This window comes from Armigeres subalbatus, chromosome 3 (genome assembly GCF_024139115.2).
Source record: "Armigeres subalbatus isolate Guangzhou_Male chromosome 3, GZ_Asu_2, whole genome shotgun sequence".
Lineage (NCBI taxonomy): Eukaryota > Metazoa > Arthropoda > Insecta > Diptera > Culicidae > Armigeres > Armigeres subalbatus.
Genome location: NC_085141.1, coordinates 227,773,737 through 227,792,904, shown reverse-complemented (window position 1 = coordinate 227,792,904; position 19,168 = coordinate 227,773,737). Strand labels below are relative to the sequence as shown.

General features: G+C 43.2%; 1 protein-coding gene across 2 annotated transcripts in view; it reads left to right on the top strand.

Annotated features, from left to right (window-relative positions):
• The window catches only part of LOC134226359 (general odorant-binding protein 56d-like), a 35,222-nt gene extending 20,167 nt beyond the window's left edge, over positions 1–15,055 (top strand). The window contains exons 1-3 of one of the 2 annotated variants that reach the window (XM_062707092.1): positions 14,291–14,422; positions 14,538–14,669; positions 14,734–15,055. In XM_062707092.1, coding sequence (XP_062563076.1) covers positions 14,366–14,422; positions 14,538–14,669; positions 14,734–14,961 — 417 coding nt within the window. In that variant the 5' untranslated portion in view covers positions 14,291–14,365 and the 3' untranslated portion in view covers positions 14,962–15,055. Of the gene's footprint in view, positions 1–14,290; positions 14,423–14,537; positions 14,670–14,733 lie in introns of those variants that run through there. The other variant, XM_062707093.1, reaches the window with a different exon arrangement.
• The last annotated feature ends 4,113 nt before the right edge of the window (positions 15,056–19,168 follow it).

Genomic DNA, 19,168 nt, shown 5'->3' with positions numbered 1-19,168 from the left:
ACATGTTTATAAACATAATCATACCAGCCACTATAAAAAGTTGGTAATAAATTTTCCCACATGTAAATTTTAAAACCTAGCATCCATCTAGATTCATACATAGGGTAGTTTGTCTAGTTACTAACTTTTATGGTGGCGGTGGTGGAACAGTAACCGATTTTTTTTTCTAATGAAATTATGCCGTTAGTTCAACTTTTCGAATTCAAATATGACGAAACTAAATCACTGTTGTATGTTTTGTTCAAATTCAAGTCTTTTCTGCTAATTGTGTATTACAGATTTCCATTTACAGTGCGATCAAACTTTTTTGTTTCATGTGTCAATTTTCATCCAAATTATTTTTTTTAGTTACGCAGTCAATTTTAAGAATAATACACGAGTTGCCCATCAGAAAAGTGGACAAGATTTTTTTGAAAGCTTTATTAAGGTTTTTTTTTTATTCTAGATTAAGTTCCACACCGAAGTGGATAAGATATTATAAATTCAGTAGAAAATCGAATTATAGCCGCTATTGAAATTGGATTTTTCTCACAATCCATACGTTAAACCTAATTTCGGAAGTAGTGCGCTGTATAGAACATCGCCAAATGAAAACAGCGCACCACTTCCGAAGTTAGGTTTAACGTACGAATTGTGAGAAAAATCCAACTTTGTTAGCGGCTATAATTCGGATTTGCACTGGATTGATAATAAAAAAAAGAACTAAAGCTGAAAAAGAGTTATTGCAAAAGTTGCTGTTTAAGTTTATTCAGCGCTGTTTAAATGCCCTAACGTACCGATAGCGGAGATTTTACAAAAAACCCAATTTAATTCATTGAGTAGTGATACTGCCTTTCTCGCATTTAGCCAAGACACCAACCTTATATGGAACCAAGATGGTTCGATGTACCATTTTCTTAATTACTTCTAAACGCAACGGTCGATCGTTACCAAATTCGATTGTGATCAACTAGAACTTTCCCTTTGTCGAATGCAACTTGTTGCGAGAAAATCGGTTAAAGATTACTATATGAAAAGTTGTCTAATGTTTTGACGTAGAACTACGTCTATGTTTTCTATATTGGGGTACACTTTACGATTGCGAAAATCGGGGACCGTCACGAAAATATGATAGACTTCAAAATTTAATATCTAAGCCGTTTCTCGATGGATTTTCAATTTTTTTGGACCTATCGATCAAGGATGAGTCAACGCTTCTTTGTATTTATTTGAAAATACTGATTTTTAACTATTTATTATCGATAATTGATAAAAAGTTTAGAAATAGGTAAACTAACGAATCATGTACATGCATCACTAGCACAGACATCGAAAATCAATCACTTGTGGGTTTGGATCTAATCCTCAGTTTGAACAAGGTTTTACGCATAGCAGTCGCATCAAAGCGATCGTAGCGGAGCGGACACAGCATCACGCAGGCGCTAATAACATTTTCAAAGAAAATCCATCGCATTGGTGGTGGTGCTCGATGTGTTGCTGCAGATCATTCAACCTCAACGAATCAGAATTTCATATGAAGAAAAGGTTGACCATAAAAATAGAACTGTAGCGATCCCGCACCGCCAGTGCAGATGCTGAAAATTGATTACAAATTGTGGTGTAAATTAGTTGGATAGGAACATTGGGAAGAGAAAATTGGTTCTTCTCAGGACCAACATTTTATGAAAAGAAAGAGTTAATTGCGAAAATGGACTGTTTCGGTGGCATCGGGTTTGGCGTGGTAGCTTGGTTGCTGTTAGTGATCCCATCCATTAAAATTCACTATATCATCTCTCTCCGACACGCTATCAAATTCGCTATTTACGATTGAGTTTTGAACTTTGAAGAAAGTTTATTTCGGATAGTCGGATCAACTTTCTTTTGTATAAAATCAATGAAGACGCCACCTTTGTGAAAACTATCTACCTACAGCAACTACCCATTAGTGAACGTCGCTTGGACAGACAGATGCCAAGAGATAATGTTTTGAAATATGAAGAAACTTCGTCTTGAGTCAAATTTCTGTTGTCATTCCTGGCAACAATACGCGTCTTAGATAAACAACATCTCATAACCAAATTCAGAATCTTTCCGTCCGTTGTCTGCGGAAACCCGATCGAAACGGCTCGCGCGCGCCGAAAAGCAGCTTTCTTAAATCTAATGAAGTAATTCCATTAGCCCCGCCCCTTCATTGATCGTTATGAGTGCACATTATATTTACACCGATCAGCTCACAAAGGGGCGGGGCTTACGGGTTTAATTTATTAAATACAAGAAAGCTGCTGTTTGGCGCGCGCGCCATTTTGATCGGGATTCCACAGAAGGCGGTTCGATATTCGATGCAGTGGAGCGGACACAGCAGCACGAAGTGGGTGGCAGTGTGGCAATGTTGCAAATTTACACAAGCGATTGGATGCAGTTGGTTATTGGAATGGGAATTGGGAAAAGAAAATTGGTTTTTCTCAGGACCAACATTTTACGAAAAGAAAGAGTTAATTGCGAAAATGGACTGTTTCGGTGGCATTGGGTTTGGCGTGGTAGCTTGGTTGCTGTTAGTGATCCCATCCATTAAAATTGACTACATCATCTCCCTCCGACGCGCTATCAAATTCGCTATTTACGATTGAGTTTTGCACTTTGAAGAAAGTTTATTTCGGATAGTCGGATCAACCTTCTTTTGTATAAAATCAATTAAGACGCCACCTCAGTGGAAACTTCCTACAGCAACCACCCATCGGTGAACGTAGCTCGGACAGACAGAGATAATGTTTGGTAATATGGAGAAACTTCGTCTTCAATGAAATTTCTGCTGTTATTCCTCGTAACAATACGCATCTAATATAAACAACATCTCATAACCAAATTCAGAATTGAGAAAATTTCATAGGATTCTTAGTATTTGTCATTCTCCGAAACGGACCGTTGTCTACGGAATCCCGATCGAAATGGCTCGCGCGCGCCGAAAAGCAGCTTTCTTAAATCTAATGAAGTAATTTCATTAGCCCCGCCCCTTCATTAATCGTTATGAGTGCACATTATATTTACACCGAACAGCTCACAAAGGGGCGGGGCTTACGGGTTTAATGTATTAAATACAAGAAAGCTGCTGTTCGGCGCGCGCGAGCCATTTTGATCGGGATTCCACAGAGAGCGGTTCGACATTCGATGCAGCGGAGCGGACACAGCAGCGCGAAGTGGGTGGCAGTGTGGCAATGCTGAAAATTTATTTCAAATTTTGGGGGCTTACCGAAAAATCATCAAGTGGCGGTCGGACAGCTGCAACGCAAGGTGTCGAAAAGCGATTGGATGCAGTTAGTTATTGGAAAGCCGCATTGGGAAAGAAAAAAATGGTTCTTCTCAGCACCAACATTTTATAGAAAGAAAGAGTTAATTGCAAAAATGAATTGTTTCGGCGGCATCGGGTTTAGCGTGATAGCTTGGTTGCTGTTAGTGATTCAATCCGTTCAAATTAATTGCATCATCTCCCTCCGCCGCGCTATCAAATTTGCTAGTTATGATTGAGTTTTGCACTTTGAAGAAAGTTCATATCGGATTGTCGGATCAACCTTTTGTATAAAGACCTTTTTGGAGGACATCATCCTCAAAAATTGACGAAATAAAGGAGAAATAAGCAGTGGCGTGAAACCAAACAGAAATATATTTATTTGCAACGTTTGGTTTTCGCCCGCGATGTAAACGTACGTGGCAAAGTAAGGATTGTGATGTCCCCGACTGAAAGCTAGTCGAGTGGCTTCAACGGCCGATGAGTCATGTTAATTTCATGGTTAGAGACTCAAAGTCCATCCATCAGGGAACAACTATTCGACTTCTTGATTCAGTTGGCCTCCGAGCAGTTTGCTCAATGTAAATAAAATGACACAAACTATTATGGCAAATACCAGCAATTTCAAATAGCTACGTAGTCCTACGTCACCTTTGCGTACAACCCGATTGGGCTGCACCTTTGAGTTTTTCTTAGCTTTTGTGCACACACATACACACTCACATACACACTCACATACACACACACAGACAGCCATGGTGCAGCAGGGACTATGTCCAAGGGCTTGACGACCCCTCCCCATGGCCACTGCGAGTTAGACCGGGACCATCGTCCCTAACCCCTAATCCCAAGGCGTCAAGCGACCCGTGCCGAGGGGATGCATGGCCAGGGGGGTGAAATAATAAGCTAGGCCTTTAACGGAGCCTGTGCGGTACCTGGGCACCCTCCACAGTAATTGTCCCTTACCGCGTTATGCTGGGCTCTGGAGTGGTGGACCTCTTTTCCCGAGCAACTCGTGGGACCAAAATGGAAAACCAAGTCAATTCTTCAATTAGTGGTAATAGTGTAGGCGACAACCCCTTCGCAAGAGGTGGGTTGTTCAGGTCTCCGCCTAGGAGGCCAGAGGCAATAGTCGGCAGCTCAGTGCGCAGCGCCAGCGTGGGTCACTCAACCTTCCTCTCGGCTATAAAAACGCCGGTAGGGGTTATTGACGGCCCATGGCTTGTGGAGGCGATGAACCGCAAACGCGATGAGCTTTCGGCCTTCGAGGTGGCGACGGAACAGCTGGACGCCATCATCGACTTTGCGTCATCGAAGCATAATATCAGCAAGGACCTCAAGAGGAGCTTGCAGAAACTTCGAAAGTCGATGCTGGACGCTAAGCTGGAGAGGGCGGTCGGGACGGCCAAGTGTAAACCCGTGAAATCGGTGGAGTCGAGGTCTACCCAGACTGAGGCCCAAGGATTCGCGGACTCGGGCAAGGTCGAATCGACCGAAGGCGTGCCAGCGAAGACGGTGGTGCCAAAGTCTACCCAGACTGAGGCTCAAGTATTTGCGGGTACGTCGGAGGTGACTGCTCCAACGGAGCAGACACAAAAACGGGGGAGACAGTCTCCAGGGGATGAGCTCCCTGGGGGCCGCTCCAAAACGCGGAGGGTTACTACCCCGAACAAGGGTAGTGGGGCTGGGAAGCTGAACCCCGGTCAGGTACCTCCAAAACCGGGGAGGAAGGACCTGGAAAGGTCCGTCCACTCAGGAAAGACGGTGGTAAGGGTTACGGCTGGCTGAAAGTTCTCAGCCGCACCAGACCAGGGAAATAGGGGGGGTTACGCCTCCTGGACCCTGGTCAAGAACAAGAGGAAACCGAAGACGTCAAGGGCCGAAAAGAAGGCCCAGGCGAATGAGGGTAGCAAGAAGTCTAGGGTAGGCGCCAATCGCTCCAGGGCGATGCCCTAGTCATCACGGCGGATGAGGCTAAGTACTCGGATGTTTTGAAGGCGATGAGAAGTGACGTCAAGCTCGGTGAACTCGGCGCCGACGTACGTCGAATAAGACGTACCCGGATGGGCGAGATGATACTCGAGCTGAAGCGGGGCGTCTCGCAAAGGGCGCCGCCTACAAGAAGTTGGCGGAGGAGGTCCTAGGCGAGACGGTCAAGGTGAGGGCACTCACGACGGAGGTGAATCTAAGGGTTAAAGACCTGGACGAGATCACTGAAGTCGAAGAGCTCGTCACGGCACTGCGGCGACAGTGTGAAGTGGAGACGCCCACCGCAGCCGTTCGGCTACGGAAAGGTCCGGCAGGGACGCAGGTAGCATTGGTTCGGCTATCTGCAGCGCACGCCTCCAAGGTAGTCAAGTTAGGGAGCGTCAAGGTGGGATGGTCGGTATGCCCTGTGCGCATATACGAGCAACCCGAAGTTTGCTTCAAGTGCCTGGAACCGGGGCACAAGCAATGGGACTGCAAAGGCCCTGACAGAAGCAATCTCTGCCGACGCTGCGGATTGGAGGGACATAAGGCACAATGCTGCACGAACCCTCCCAATTGTTTGATTTGTTCCAACAAAGCTGTGAACAGCAAGCACACCATGGGGGGGTTCAATGTGCCCGGCGTTTAAGCGTGCTGCAAAATCAAAGTGCAGGTAAAGCAGCTGGCTTGCTCGGCTTCGCCCGAGTGTTTGGTGTGCGCAGGTTTAGAGGAAACGGCGGAACACGTGTTGTTCGTGTGCTCACGTTTTCGCGCAATGCGTGACCACATGCTTGCCACATGTGGTCTGGACACTACCCCGGACAACCTAGTTCGGAGGATGTGTAAAAACGAAGTTGGCTGGAACGCCGTTTTACCGGCTATCGCCCAAATCGTCTCGGAGCTACACAGAAGGTGGCGCGTGGACTCAAGGATGGCTAGTTCAGGCGCAAATAAGAGGTGGTCCAAGGGATCGGAGTCGGCCTCATGGGTCATACCGGTGGTCATGCTCTGTGGTCGAACTCGATCCTTTTATCGAACAAGTGGCCGCGCGAGGAACAACATGGTATCGTCGCTTTCGCGGCGTCGGTCAACCGGGCGGGTTCCGAGTCCGAGGACGGAAAGGGGTCCTCGTCAAGGCTGGGGCAGGCGTAGGCCTCGCGTCGGCAAGTCCCTCTGTGTGCTGGCGAATAGGCCCTATCGCAGAAAGGTCAATTTGGGGTGCACGCGGCATCATCATTCTTGATACCAGTCGTGCAGAGGGAAGCAGGCGCGAAGTCGACCCTGCCCACCTTCCGAGGACATAGGGCGTGGTAAGGCCACCTGGCAATGCGCTGGCACGATACCATGGTGTTCTTCTAAAAAAGCGAGTCACGATGTTCGATGCTGCAAGGACACGCAGCTAACCTCGAGGGTGCGTCATGCACTGGCCCCCCTTTGAAGCATTAGTTTCTGGTTGTACCGAAGGGACGATGGGCTTGGCGGCAATGGAAACGGTTTAGCTGGTCGGGGATGCAGTCCTGCCTCCCTCATTGGAGGTGGCCCCTAACCCAGCACTTCCTGGTCAACCCAGGATGTCTGTTGAGCAGATTCCCCCTCCATTGTTTAGGAAGAAAAAAAAACACAGACAGCCATGTGATTATCTCGTCGAGCTGAGTCGATTCATATTTAACACTATGGGTCTCCGAAACTTATATAAAAGGTTCGTATTCGGAGTGAAATGATAGCCTTTCGGTACAGCTTTGTTGTACGAGAAAGGCAAAAATTATATATTTTAAAGAAAAGCATGAAGAGTTTTTAGGAATATATGGCACTGTTTGTCCAATATATATATTACTATCTACCTTTTTCAGAATTTCCACAAAAGTTTTTCTGTTTTCCTCCGGAAATCCATCTGGGTTTCCGTAGAAAATTATTTCAATCATTCATCAGAAACTATTTCGTATTCATATTGATTCTTCTAATTTTCATTCAAGTGAAATCCAATCAAATTTCTACAAGATCTTTCAAATTTACACGAGAAAATGTTTCGAATTTTCATGGTGCTTCCGGATTCCCCGATGCAATTTTTCATTGCCAAGGGGTACTTTCAAATTTCTACGAGAAATTCTTCACAACTTTTACAGAAAGTTTTTCCGAATTTTCTTTTTATTTCATAAGTATATGTTATTGATAATGTCAAACATAATAGTGCCAAATTTTCAATTCCATGTTCATATATCGCTTAAAATATTTCCACAGAAATCGGAAAAGTGTACGATTAAGATATATTGGAGATTCGTGGAAATTCAAGAATCTCGAGAATGTTTACCCATGCATTCTTGGAAATGGGAGCTGTGGCAGAAGTCAGGGAAGTGCACTGCATTACAAATGTTTCAAGGACAAACTTTCACGATGGAGTTGCAGATCAAGAAACATTTAACTTGAATACTGAAAAACAAAACTTTGAAAGAGCGGAATGACTTATAGCTCAAACTACAGAATGGTGCGTCCGTTCCATAATTATATTATATTAAATTGATTTCACTAAATACGTGCTAGGATCAAAGATACATATCATTGATATAAATTTTAGATCCCGGAAGTATAAATACTTTGCATATATTCATTTGATATCTGAGTGTATTTATGCGGGGCTTGCTGTGCTGAAAATTACCTCAAGATGTGGTCTGTAGCTTCTTGTTATAGGGTTATTGGATGCACAGTAGAGCTATCACCTTCTATCTCCAGGTCTAAAAATGTTTTCATCTATGGATATGAAAAAATATCAACAAATAGATGAAGACACGTTTCTTCCATAAAAGCACTGCCGGACAGTGGGAGATAGAATGTAAACACACACATTGTCTCTTGTGATCTATTTAAACTGTAGTTATGTATGTCGCTCATTTATTGAATTATCATAGAACATATTGATATGGTTATCATTTTTCATCATTTCTGCTTCATATACAAATCTACGTTTCTATTCTTTCCTATCAACTCTGGTCGTTTTCTACTATGTCCTAATCTTTTTATGCAAATTTACAACACTTATGATTCAAATATCGGAATTGTTTTTAGATATTGTTGAAGATCGTCATAAACAATAAATATAAGTTGATAAATCGTAAAGAGTGTGTAGCATACTCAATCTTGTTGATTAATTTATTCATCTCGAAATTCATCTGAAACAACTTCAACATGTTTGGATCAGACCTCACATGTACATTTCATTTAACAAGTCATAAATTGCATTGGATACAACTGCCTTTAGCAACATTACACTCAAGTGCATGTGTAGTCAAATTTATTAACAGACCTACTTTCGTAGCGACCTCCTTTGAATTTATTACATGCACATGTTTTCCTTACTTGAAATATAATATGTTTTGGACACTTTTAAACAAAAGCTCAAATTACCATCCAATTCAAGCTACGTGTTCTCATTCTTTCTTGACATACATTCTATGTTATGAGCAGTCATCAATATGCCACCCGAGTAGAAAAGGCATATGTTGTTTTTCAAAACATATGTCGCGTGGATAGCCAACTCGAAAGTGATTGGTTCAAATAGAATTTGTTATGTACATACACGCACCTCCCATAATTATATTGTAGTGTAGAAATGTAATAATTGTGTAGAGTTTAAGTTTCAATTGTACAAATCTGAAATCTGAAATATAGTGCTAGAGTAACAGTCAAACTGGAAAGTTCATCAAATATCACGTGCTCCCTAACCCCAAGTACCAGCATATTATAAGTGCAAGTGTGTTCGTATTTTGTTTTGGACGCAGTACGGTCGCGCGGTTATCAAAATATCTGATTCTGCTGTATGGGCGAGTAAATTGGAAAGTGAAACAATCAGTTCAGTGCAGATTTGTTCGTGTTTTGTATTGGACGTAGAAAGATCTGAGATCACGTCCAGAAATGTTTTCTTTAGTAATCAGAACGATCGGCCGGTAATCGAAATTTTGTTCTGCTCTGTGCGGTAAGCAGAACGATCGGCTGGTAACCGAAATTTTGTTCTGCTTCGCACGAAGTGTAAATAAATTAGAAAGTAAAAGTTTAAATCGCGTCTAGACATTTTTCTTCAGTAAGCAGAACGATCGGCCGGTCACCTTTGTTTTGTTCTGCTTTGTGCGGTAAGCAGAACGATCAGCCGATCACCGAAATTTTGTTCTGCTTTGTGCGGCTTTTACAAAAAATTACCATCGATCAAACTACACGCTATACACGACATACCGTTTACCAAAACGAACCCTGCCACACTCCCTACCCCCAAATATCCAACATCCCAGCGATCTCTCGTGGAAGTGTAGATGACTCGTCGGCTTCTATCAAAGCGAGTATCACGTCAACAATTTCCTACATATTCCCTAATTGACCTGCATTCGGACACGGCCGGCGCTGGTATTGCTTATTTTTTGGGTCACCATTTCTTACACATTGAAGATGATGTTAGTCCCAAACTTCATCTGTTGGTTCTCTGTGTAATTATAGCTGACCTGACAATGACGGAGTAGCAACCGTGGGCGGTCAATCATGCTCATGCATGCTCATGCTCGTCGGATCGTCGTAGAGAACCATTTTTACCGGATTACTGTCCGATACTCCTGCAACGTGCCCGACCCACCGCAGTCTTCCGATTTTCGCGGTGTGAGCGATGAATGGTTCTCCCTACATGCAACTCGTGGTTCATTCGCCTCCTCCACGTACCGTTTTCCATCTACACCCCACCATAGATGTTACGCAGCACTTTCCTTTCAAAAACTCCCAGTGCGCGTACGATTTCCTGCCGTGGGTGGCTAGTGAGAAAATTTTACAAATCAGTACATGCGTTCGTGAGTTATATTGCCTCACAGGAAATGCAAACTACTTTTTATGTATAAAGAAAAGATGTAGCAGAGCATGTGTGAAAAGAAAATCATTCAATTCCGACATCAAATGTTACAATTGAAAGAGACATCTTTTCGCCGTGGAAACTTGATGTAACTGAGAGCTTGGAACCTACCGACATATCAAACATCTTGCTTACTTATGGATCCTGTACACCTCCGGTGGTGCAAAGGGCCGACTTGAAAGATCTCCATCCATCGCTTTAACCTGTTGCCATGTTAGATTTCGGTCGACTTCTTTTATTTCTTTACTGAGGCTTCGCCGCCATGAGCCCTTGGGTCTGCCTCTGCTGCGATGTCCCGCTGGGTTCTAGTCTAATGCTTGTTTACAGATTTTGTTTCCGCCCTTACGTAGAGTGTGGCCGACTCGGCCCCACGTCCGATCCCGAATTTCTGTTGATATCGGCTTCTGTTGACAACGACGATGGAGCTCGTTGTTTGAGATCCAGTTGTGAGGCCACCAGGCCCGAATTATATACCGCAGGCATCTGTTAATGAACACCTGCTGAGTGTTCTCCAACGATACACACAACGTTTCGCTAGCGTATAACAGCACAGATTCCACGTTAGAGTTGAAAATTTTTATTTTGGTGCGTTCACCTATCTCCCTGTTTTTCTAGATATTCCTACAACTCGCAAAGGAAGCCATTGCTTTCTTGATCTGTGCGCCTATGTCGATCTTGGTACCGCAGTGTGACGCCATTTGGCTACCAAGATATTGGAAGCTTTCAACATTTTTCACTGATTGCCCGGCTACTGTGAAACTGGAAGGGGTCATCGTGTTTACATCTGATGATTTGGTTTTGTTGACGTTGATGACTAAGCCTGCCGACAGGAGCGCTCGGCAAGGTCGTTGAGCTTACTTTGCATATCAGAGCGCCGTTTAGCGAGGAGTACAACGTCATCAGCTAATTCGAAGTCGTTTAGGTGCTCCATGGTTATAGGGTGCCTATCCCGGTTTGGCTTCTCTTCGCTCCTCTACCGCCCCCCAGGTCTCATCGGTGATCCATTGTTTTCTCTGTACAAACATCGACGTTGATTAAAGATCAGGGAAACGGTAGCTCTTGGATCGAGTCAAATACGAGACATTGACGACCTTACAGTTGGGGTCGAAATACGTATCTGTAAAGATCGCATCGCGGTGGAATTAGATGGAATAGTACTAATCTTGTCTTATGACAGGAGTATCTAGTCGCCAGATTAAGTTCAGGCTTAATCCACATCTATCTACCACTAGCTCCCAATCCGTGAATAGGGGTTTGAGCTAGTTTGTCCGTAGTTTGAATTATCGTCAAACGAATTGACTTCATCATGAATAAACATCTGTAGTTTTAAGAGCAAGTTATTGAAAAATCTAATTTTCTACTCTCGTATCCGAAGACCCAAATAAAAATTTAAATAAAAAGTAGTTTGTTTAAAAATTTCGTCTTATTATCTTTTCATGTACAAAACTGTTGTGCCTTGCAATACAACGATAACTTCCGTGAACATTTTCAAGGCTTTCATAGATGTGTAATATCAATCCGCAAAACAAATAGGGAAACGTTTCCGTTTTCCATCTCACATATATAATATATTCATCTCATCGCAAAACAAAGAAATATAGCACCAATCTCGTCGCTTCTTTTTGCTAACAAGCGTACTCACTGATGAAAAAAATCACACAAATTAGAAACAAATCAAATTTCTTTTCATGGGATGGGATGGGAAGGAAATGGGAGCTATGGGATGAGGTGCCGAGCCGTTCCCTTAGCAAAAACATTCACCGCCAGAATCCACCACGCGGCAGCCAAATTTTCAAAAATATCAAAGTAGCTTTTTTCTGGTGGTCTTTCTATGCTCTTCTTAAGCGAGTATCTGGCGCTTATTTTTCGTTGCTACTAAAAATAAGCGGAAGAGTAGATTTTTTAATGAGCGGTACAATATTATCCCTAACCAAAGAGCACGCTGAAAAAATATTATCTTTTGAGCATTTGATGATGATCCTGATAGCCAGCGCAGTTCGAGGCTTGTTTACATTGCGAAGGCGTTGCTACCTACAACAAAAGCTGTGGAAAAATGTTTCTCCCTCTTCATGACGAACATTGTAGTTTGTTTACTGAGCGGATAGATAACTAAGATTATTATCCAATCATTTCATCAGTATCTTTTCTCCGAAGATCGAATGATGGGATGGTTTGCAATGCATGCTTTTGCATCAACTGTCTCAACGCTCTGTCAACAAATAGAAAAACGAATGCACGATTCCTTGTTTCCTATGAACCACAAATAACAAAATGCTACGTCCTTTTTGTTGTAACGTCGTTGAAAATATATTTAAAATATTTTTTGAGAAGTGGAAATGTCAAGCATTAGAGTTTGTTTCTTGTAGGTTTATGTTTGACATAGCTTCAATATAAATATCAAATGCGCAAGCCACGTCTAAATAGTGACAAACAACTTTCAATAGATTACCTACTGTAGAGTAAATAGCCAGTAGATACCATGTTATCACTTTAGCAGCCCACAGAATGACGGTGCTGCTGCAAAGGAAATTGGAAAATTAATTCAATTCTATTCAATTTGTGAACCATCACATCATTTGTCATCAGAAACATTTGCCATCGCATCGGTTGAAGCTGGCTACTGTGCGGAACTGACTCGGTATACAGCCCGAGTCAGTCAATGATGCTGGTTGGCGCCGTTGACATCGATGGGATACCCATTCATAACCACCCGCCGTAACGGCACCGATCGTCCGACCGGGTGAACCGGATTGAGTTAGGATTGTCGTGTTCCGTTTAATTTACCTTACACTCGGAATAGATTAATTACGTCCTCTGTGCAAGTGTTTCGGTCACAGGGCACGGCTTCGCCACTGATGGGAGTACATCTTCCGAGGCATGGACATGCTAAAAGCAGATGTCGCCGCCATGTTCGCAACAGTCGCTTCGTAGGGCTTCGTCGTACGGCACAAAGCCTTCAAATGACGGCCGACGGCGACGACGACGACGAAGGTACCATTTACACGGGCCAACGTGAAAGTGACACATCTCATCAAGATAGATTGTAAGGCTTGACTGTTCAGTTCATGGTTCTCTGTGTTATCGGTGCCTGTCATGTTTATGCAATGCAATATGGCGGGCGGGGGTAGAACGACTAGTCCTTGCACAGAAGTAGCCTGAACCTGAACAAATGACAGTTTTACTTTGCAGGACCAAAACGAAGGGGCAGACTATCAAAGTTATTTAAATATTTAAATTACCCTGATGAGTTGCCATGCCGTTAATGGGATATGGTTTCGGTACGAGCGAAGGGGTATTATCGTCCCACTGCAACAGATGCTCCTGTCAGAAGGAGTGGCATGAAAACATTGCTCATGTTTTGTGATAAATGTATGCCACTGCAGTCAGCTTTTAAGCGAAAAAATAAACCATCTTTTTATCCATTTTGGATTAAGTTTTTGTTTTCATGTTTTTGCGTTCATGCTAACTACTTAAATTGTGGCAACTCATTAAACAGATCCAATAGATCAAATTAAAGGAACCAAAACAAGACATGTGAGCATCTAAATTGCCTCACAAAACTAATAAATCTATTAATAGTGTTTAAGCAGTAAATTTCAACCACCATTACAGAATATGATACGCTTTGTTGCAAACAAATTGCAAGAAAAACTACCAATCAAGACTAATTTTGTTTTGAAACTTATAAATTTTCTAAATCTTCAAACTAGATTTTAGTTTGGCCAACATGACTTATGTAAATTATGCAGAATCATTTGACTCAACCTTCTTAGGCACATACAACCTTACAAATGAGTACTGTTCATTGTTCAATAAATTTGTCCTTTAAAAGATTCCGAATAAATCGTGTTTTGCACAACTCAATCAAACTATAAACCTAATATCACCAACCACTACTCTCGTTTGATTGGGTTATTTCCTGTTATGAATTCTCACGTGCCTCGCCGAACGAGCTTTATCAGAACCGTTAGCTACTTCGGTCTGCGGCATGCGCTGCGAAACCTTCACCTACAGCGGCGGACCCGGGTGTTTGTAAACTTTCGTCTAGTTGAGGCATGCCGGCGTGATTCAACGCCAAAATAGAAGCGAACCCAAACTCCCCTTGCTCGAAAGTCTATAAAAGTAAGTTGATGCACAGAAGTTATGCTTTATAATTAATTCACTTTCTTCGCACCGTGTGTATCTCTCTTCGACGTCAATTTTCCTAGTGGAACGCTCAACTTGACAAGAGTTCAAGTTTATTGCCATTGTTCTCGATGAAGTACAGTGAGGCTGCAGCATGTTGTTTGTTGATTGCTATCGTGGCAGTTAATGTGAGTTTAAATTCTTGCAAATGAGAGGTTAATTGTGAACGTTGTGCAGTTGGTGGTGGAGGCAACTGCTTACTCCCCGGGTAATAACGATTATACATATTTTATTCGACTGCAGGGTTCGCTTATTCAGCGGAGAGGAGAAATTCGAACCCACATTCGCAACTGTGTGAAGAAAACGGGAGTGCCGGGCAAGAATGCTCTGAAAGTGCTGAAGGGCAACTTCAACGACGACAGCTATGACGTCAAGGTATGATGTGCTCTGTTAAGTGATTCGTGCCCCTGCTAATATATTTGTTCGCATCCGCATCTAGAAATTCATGAAATGCATGTTCCAAGAAGTTGGTTTTATCAATGCGGATGACGTGCTGCTGGAAAACTTAATCCTGGAGAAGGTGCGTGAAAATTTGGAGAAGGACGAAGCAGATGAGTTGATCGAAAAATGTTCCATTACGAGCGATGACATCAATGATAGAGCGTACCAAATCTACAAGTGCTATTTTGAGAATCATGATTTACCTCCTGATGTGTTGGTGCGGTAAAAAATAATTCTTATACAATGTGTAGTGCCTTTTTAAAGACAATTCCTTTGAATCCTGCTCAGCACCTTGGTTGGAAGAATAGAAGGAAATTATTGTTGAGCATTTGAATACATTTTGAATTGCATACTTGAACACTATTTGTTGTCACTGAATGTGCGTAAACGCTCTAAACCGAATCGACAAATTGTGTGCGGTGCCTATAATAAGAATTTCTCCAGAGGGTCCACTAGTCCACACCAGTATTTCCCGTAGAAAATGTCTTTACTTCTGCCCATAAATCCAATTTAATTAAAACATGTTTACTCAATATGTTAACACAAAACTCAAGTTCTTCAACGAATACTTCCTGTTGAACTGATGCGAATCTATTAGTTTAGACCTCCATTTCCAATTACTTAAACTGAAGCCAATTTAGACTTCTTCCAAGTATCAAATCAACAAAGAACTATGAGGAATCAGGTGGCTGACCTACTGAAAGCAAATGCTTTGGAGCATTAAACCCAGAATATCAGAACCCTGCGCCATTTATTGGTCGTGCACATTAAAAGAATTATTACAATGAATTATTCAAACTTTACATGTCAGGTAGAAATCTAATTCATGGACATCTACTCTTCCATTGACGTTGACAATGTAGGTGACGTATACGACGAACAGTTTGAGAATTTTTGTCTTCAGAGTTGGTGGTATACCGTCTAACGTTGGCCTCAGTAGGTCGGAGAGAATGAGTAGACGCCTTCCGGGAATAATTGTGTTCACTTTGTGTTGAATATGTAACCAAGCCTGGATGACTTGTGGACATTAATTGAATTTGTGTCGGATTGTCTCTACTGTCCCATTGCAATGCAAGCATGTATCGTTATCGGCGCGTCCAATAGTGTGGTATAGCTTCCTGTGTGCGACCTTCTCATTTATTAACATGTACAGGCTGCTTTTTTGTGACGGAGATAAGTGTGATGCGTTATGGAACGTACACACAGTCAAGCAGTTTGACCAACATTGACTCCACCTCTCGTTTATTCGAACATCCATCAAGTTTTACCAACAGCGGCACGAACATCAAATTATTCGACCAACAATATCACACACGAACGACCGAAGCGCCAACTAGAGTACCAACCATCAAACAATATATGGGGGTTTGTGCAACTTCACTACAAATGCTCAAACATGTTCGGCGAACCTTGACTCCGCCCCCGACAACTCAAACTAAAATCAAACCGTTTTAATTTTTTCCAACCGAGCCGCCAACTGTCAAATGGTTGTTCGAACAACTTCACACACGTTCAAACAAAGCAGCAACCGAAGGGTTTTCGTGGGGGTGGAGTCAATGTTCGTCAAACTGCTTGACTGGTGTGTACGTTGCATTAATATTGCGCCAGACTTCAGACCCGTTCCGACTTGGTCCATCGTATGTTAGGATGTGCCGTATGGACTTTTGGTTCTTCCGTCTGCTCAATGAGATGTCGATGTATAGCTTCGGCCGACGGGTTAATCATTATCTGTGCGAGAATTTGATTATGAAGCTGTCTTATTGTCTTCACATCGGGTAGGTCCGCAGGGCAGCGGGCGAGGATATCGTTGGTTGGCACCATGAGGGTACTATAGTAAGGCATACAGTTTGCCTCCTGCATGTGACGGTTAAGCAGGAGGGATTTACATTTGAGTGTAAAGAGTTTTAAACCTAGGCCACCCTTGTTTTTTGGCCGTGCCAGTTGTAGCATTGGAATGCATGCGGGAATACCGCGCCAAAGGAAATTACCCATTGCTTTCGTTAGTTTGGCTGTGTGGATAGACGACGGTGGGAGAATTGACGATAGGTACCATACCTTTGAGCTGGCGAAAACGTTCAGGAGAGTGACTTTCTGGTGCAATGAGAGCGAGCGTCCGGCGTGTAACCATGTGATGTGAGAGAAATTGTTGATCATTGCATTCCAATTGAGCCTTACCATCAGGCGGATGCTGTTTGCAAATACAACGCCCAAAATCTTCACTGTGTTCGTTGTTTGGAGCCACGGCACGATTAGTGTGTTGGGGCTGTTCGTGTCGCCGATATCTATTGAGAGGCTTTTTTGCAGGTTTAGTTTTGCCCCAGATGCGAATTCAAAACGAGAGAAAAAGGATTTCGATTCGATGATGGCCTGAACGATGCTTGATATGATGGTGATGTCATCTGCATACGCGACGACCAGTTTGTTTCCCGTGGATCTGTTCAGGTTTGCTGATGAGGGGGTGTAGGTAAAAAGCGAAGAGCAAACTGGACATCGGATCACCTTGTCGAACCGAACGTTCTATTCCGAAAACAGCTGAGAGGTGGCCGTTGATTAGAAGACGTAATGATGAGAGACTGGCTATACGAGCGAGTAGGTTAACGAAGTCTCGATTGACGCCGAGTAAGGCCATGGTTCGGTGGAGGAAGGAGAGACGGACCCGATCGAACGCGTGATCGAAATCGAAGCTTATCAACTTCGCTCTCTGTTTTTGTTGGATTAAACACGCTAAGCGATCTTTGATTGATAATATGGCTTCAAAAATGCTGTGGGTGGATTTGCACATTTTTGAGCGCTGCATTTGTTTACCTTTTCGAGGCGGGTTTTTAGGACGCGAGAGAAGATTTTATAGTCACTGTTTAACAGTGAAATCGGTCTGTAGGCACGAGCAGTATCGTTGCTATTCTTCTTCTTGACGAGGACAATTACGCCATCGACGAGCTCTGTTGGAAAATTGATGATTAGGTTGAGCTCTCGGTGTATGATGTCAAACGTGCGGCTGTAGAACTCGTTGGGGATTCCATCGTTTCCGGAAGACTTTCGGTGGACTGCATTTCGGATTGCTCAGAGAATTTCGGTTGTGGATATTTCTTCCGTACATAGAGCATTAGCTTCGTCGTTGTCTGGAATTACTCGATCCATTTCGAATGTGTTGTCTTCTGGAGGCTGCTGTTCTTCTTCTGTATAGAGTTGTTTAAAGTAATCGTAGAGATGTTATTCTATCGCTTCGGATGTGTCGTAGGTTTCATCACGCTCTCCTCGTATGAGTGCGATGGTAGTCTTCTTCTTCCTCCTTTCTCCGAGTTGAAATGATGAAAGTGCTTCGCCAGCGACGAACGTTTCGTTAATTCGAAGGAAGGCGTTGGTGTACTCTCGCTGCAGAGATAGCATTTTCCCCTTTATGCGGTTTATAGTTGAAAGTACAGTTGGATCGTTGTAGTACAATTAATTGCATATTATTCGGCAACTCGGCCGTACGAAAACCATTTTTTTGTTAAATATCTTGGCTGTGCATATGCACAGCATATGTTTCGAAATGGACAAATTGATATGAAATTTGCGAAAAAGAATCCACGTGTCTTGGAGGGACTCGAACCCTCAACCTCCTCCAAGGAGGTTGAGGGTTCGAGTCCCTCCAAGACACGTGGATTCTTTTTCGCAAATTTCATATCAATTTGTCCATTTCGAAACATATGCTGTGCATATGCACAGCCAAGATATTTAATCGTTGTAGTAGTTGTCATACGCTTGTCTGAGCTCAGCGTACAGACGCTGGTGTTCGCATTTGAAGCTGTTGTTTACTATTTTCGACTTCCATTGAAAAAAGGATTTTATTTTGGGCTTTGCGAAATGTATCCACCACGTCATCCACGATGGGTAATTACGTCTCTGGCGTGTCCAAAATTGCCATCGAGCTTTGAATTCTTCCACATTGTCGTTTGTTAGAAGGTGCGGGCGGAGTGTCCAGAAGTCGCGACCCGGTTCTCTTCCTAGGTTTGGGAGGCATATACGAAGTGTCACAATTTTGTGGTCTGAAAAGCTACAAACGTGGATGTATGTAGTTTGCAGTTCATTCCGTAGGCTATCGCTTGTGTATATGCGGTCGAGTCGAGAGGTTGAATTGTGCGTGATGTACGTCGGGCCGGCGACGTTTCGTCGGAGTTTTTCCCATACATCTATTATCCGTAGCTGTTGTACTAGTCGTTGAAGTGCTGGACTGTGGTTGTTGCCGATTGCATCGCATTGACGTATTACGCAATTGAAGCCTCCGGCTAGTATTGTATTGGGTGTGTCGTGGCGGAGGTAGTATGCGATGGTTTGGTCGAAGAGACGTTCTCTTTCGGCTCTGTTGTTTGATCCGCTGTGCGCGTAGCAACAACATAGAGTTGTATTGTTGACTCTTATTGTTACTATGCGACAATCCAGGCTTTTTTCGA